The sequence below is a fragment of the Notothenia coriiceps genome, unplaced genomic scaffold (assembly GCF_000735185.1).
Source record: "Notothenia coriiceps isolate Sejong01 unplaced genomic scaffold, NC01 NC01_scaffold00000339, whole genome shotgun sequence".
Classification (NCBI taxonomy): domain Eukaryota; kingdom Metazoa; phylum Chordata; class Actinopteri; order Perciformes; family Nototheniidae; genus Notothenia; species Notothenia coriiceps.
Window position 1 is genome coordinate 14,309,423 of NW_011333040.1, and position 3,267 is coordinate 14,312,689.

The 3,267-nt window shown below is 39.9% G+C and overlaps 1 protein-coding gene across 1 annotated transcript in view; it reads right to left on the reverse strand.

Moving 5' to 3' along the window:
• Nucleotides 1-1,275: 1,275 nt before the first annotated feature.
• LOC104951327 (hydrocephalus-inducing protein homolog) overlaps nt 1,276-3,267 on the reverse strand; it is a 16,777-nt gene continuing 14,785 nt past the window's right edge. Inside the window, exon 20 of the mRNA XM_010777963.1 lies at nt 1,276-1,381. Coding sequence (XP_010776265.1) covers nt 1,276-1,381 — 106 coding nt within the window. The remainder of the gene's footprint in view (nt 1,382-3,267) is intronic.

The window sequence follows — 3,267 nt, forward strand, 5'->3', positions numbered from 1 at the left end:
ATCACATGTCATGCTTTTCCGGTTATTACCCTTCCCCTTGTATGTAATGAAGGTTTTTCTGCATGTAAACGGTCTGCAGAGTCAAAACCCTTAAAGTACACCCTGTAGCGAGTAAAACTCCCAAAAACGCCTCATTGGTGAAACGTCATCATCCATTTGATTCTTCCGGGTACGTGCTTACGAAAGCACGTACCCGGAACTAAATGGGCCAATCCGTGGAGCCGTTACGTTACGTCCGCGGAGCCGTTACGTTAAGCCCCCGCTGATTGGTCCAAATTGACCAATCCACACACACACTCAGTGCAGGCAGCTCTGCTGATCTCTCCTCCCTGGCTGCAGGCTGATAACAGACAGTTGGGATCGCGGCAAAATTCTCTCTGCAGACCCATTCTCACAGCGTTTATCAACCTTTTTCTTACTTACTTCGGCTGCGAGTTTGTGTGTGCTCAGGATGAGTTTGGCTGTGTATGGCTGTGTATCGCTAAACAAGCAAACAATACCTCCACGGAGCTCAGCGCGATTCACAACGTCCCGACCAATCAGAGCACACTGTGCTCACAGGGAGGGTGGGGGCTGGAGCTATTGGAGCTACAACGAGCCGTTAAAGGCAGAGAGTGAAATTCAGTGAATACACGTAGTATACAGAGATGCTGTATGAGAAACCAATGTGAGTTTGGAAAATTGCACAATATAAATCTATTCTAGTAGAACTCAACAATGGAATTATTGTCAGTGGAAATGGCCATGACATGGGACCTTTAAGTACATTTCAAAGCCTCTTTACTTTTACTTGAGTAAAGAAGTTTAGTCAGTACTTCTACTTTTACTAGAGTATTTTTGAACACAAGTATCTGTACTGTACAGATATTTCATCGTCTATAGGCGACACCTTTTAGCAAGTGTCATGAAAATAGTGCCAGTAGTTTTCTGTAAACCTGCTGAAAACATAAATTCCCAAACACCTGATAGCAGCAATTTTAAAGAGATGAAATCGTCTGTAGAACAAGTGATAAACAACAGAATTACAGACCTTATTTGTCGATTAGTGCAGATTAAATCATTACCAACTGCTATTAACATGAAGATAAAGCATATGTAATGGCTATTGCTGGAATAGGCAGTGAACTTGGTGCGATGTGTCGAGTTACCGGCTTCAAAATATGAGGATTTGACTGGGAGAAATCTCACACACTGACGTCATGCCATGTTTTGTTATGTCAGCATTGTCTATACATTCTTTCTTGGGATGCCATCGAAACAGAAGCGAGGTTTATCTCAGGTCAGGAGACGAGCTTCTTGTTTGTCGGAGGTCAGTCGGGCTGAATGAGAGGAAACGCTGCGGAGGATGCAGATCTGAGTTTCTCTGTTGACACACTGACACCTGTAACGGGAAGACAACAGGAAGACAGTCTCTTCTGGTGAACTTTGAGCGCCGAGGCTTCAGAGAAAGCAAGAGTTTCAAAGAGAAAACACATTGAGATAAGAGGCAAAGGCAGGAAGAGCAATGGCAGTGTTTCAAGTCATAGGAGTTTCTAATTACGTTCCTATCAGTTCCTTAGATGCTTTTGAGGAAAAATCTGAGTTGTTGGGTGGGTGTAATGCCCAAAATGTCATCGCAATATAGGTCATGTCTTATCTCGATAATACTGTGTTTAATGACTGAAGAAATCTGAGTCAACTAAGACCAACACCACAGATTAGTCTCAGATTCTGCAGCCATTTTGTGTGTCTCTTCCCAAGCTGTTTGACAGTCTTCTGAGAGACATATGAGCTCATCTCTGGTAAAAACAAGCTTTTTTTGCACGATTCTTTGTAGAGAAACTACATTTTAAAGGTCTATCTTCAAAAACGTTCGAGTGGAAGTCGACTCCGAGTTTCTCTAGTCCTGGTTAGGCCTGGTTGAATCTGAAAAATATCCTGTTATCTAATGTAATGATGTCATAATGAACACATCAAAGGTGAGAGTATTTATAAATACGTTGTGGTCTTTCAGCGAGTTCACAAATGCCATCTTTCAAATGTCAAGACAGCCTTTTTTTAACCTATTTATACGCATGATTTGCACATAGAAAGTGTGTATTTAGTTTAAGTAAAAAGTCAACATCTAATTTAAGACCATGGGCAAAAGTACACACATCCTTTCCTCAAGTAGAAGTACAGATACTCGTGTTTAGAAATACTCTGGTGAAAGTAGAAGTACTGACTTAACTTCTTTGCTCAAGTCAAAGTAAAGAGGCTTTGAAATGTACTTCAGTAAAAAGTACCCATAACTAGCAGCTGTTTTAAAGAGTACCTGACCTCCCTTTATATTAATAGAACAATAATGTCATTGTTAGCTAATGAATGTTTCCATGCTGAACAACGGCAACATGACAACGTTTTCATTGGTCCCTCTTCTTTAGAGAAGACCAGGAAATGATGGATACACGGATCGTGTTCAAATCAATAGGCACGCAATGACTCTAAATAATAATGATCACGCCACCAAACACACATTCAGACTAAAGGAACCAGCCTGTTTGGAAAATGTGAGAAGTAGAAAGTACAGGTATTTGTGTTCAACATGTGAGAAGTAGAAAGTACAGGTATTTGTGTTCAAAATGTAAGAAGTAGAAAGTACAGGTATTTGTGTTCAAAATGTAAGAAGTAGAAAGTACAGGTATTTGTGTTCAAAATGTAAGAAGTAGAAAGTACAGGTATTTGTGTTCAAAATGTAAGAAGTAGAAAGTACAGGTATTTGTGTTCAACATGTAAGAAGTAGAAAGTACAGGTATTTGTGTTCGACATGTAAGTGAAAGGAGTCAAGAATGTGACAACTTGTGTTTAGGACATGAGAAGATGAAGAAATGTAAACGTGTGGTTTATGTGACAGAGAAGATGAAGAACTGTACAACTGTGGGTTTATGGACATGAGGTGAAAGATGAAGAGTGTACAAACTTGTTTTATGGAATGAAAGATGAAGAGGTGTAAAACCTTGTGTTTGTGGACATGAAAGATGAAGAATCGTACAACTGTGTGTTATGGACATGAAAGGATGAGAAGAATGTGGACAACTTGTTGGGTTTATGGACATGAAGAGATGAGAGAGTGGTACAACTTGTGTTGTATGGGACATGAAGAGGATAGATAGACAGTGTCGACAACTTGTGTTTATGGACATGGAAAGACGGAAGGAATGTACAACTTGTGTTATGGCACATGAAGATGAAGATTACAACTTGTGTTTATTGGACATTGAAAGATGAAGAAGTACAACTTGTGTTTAT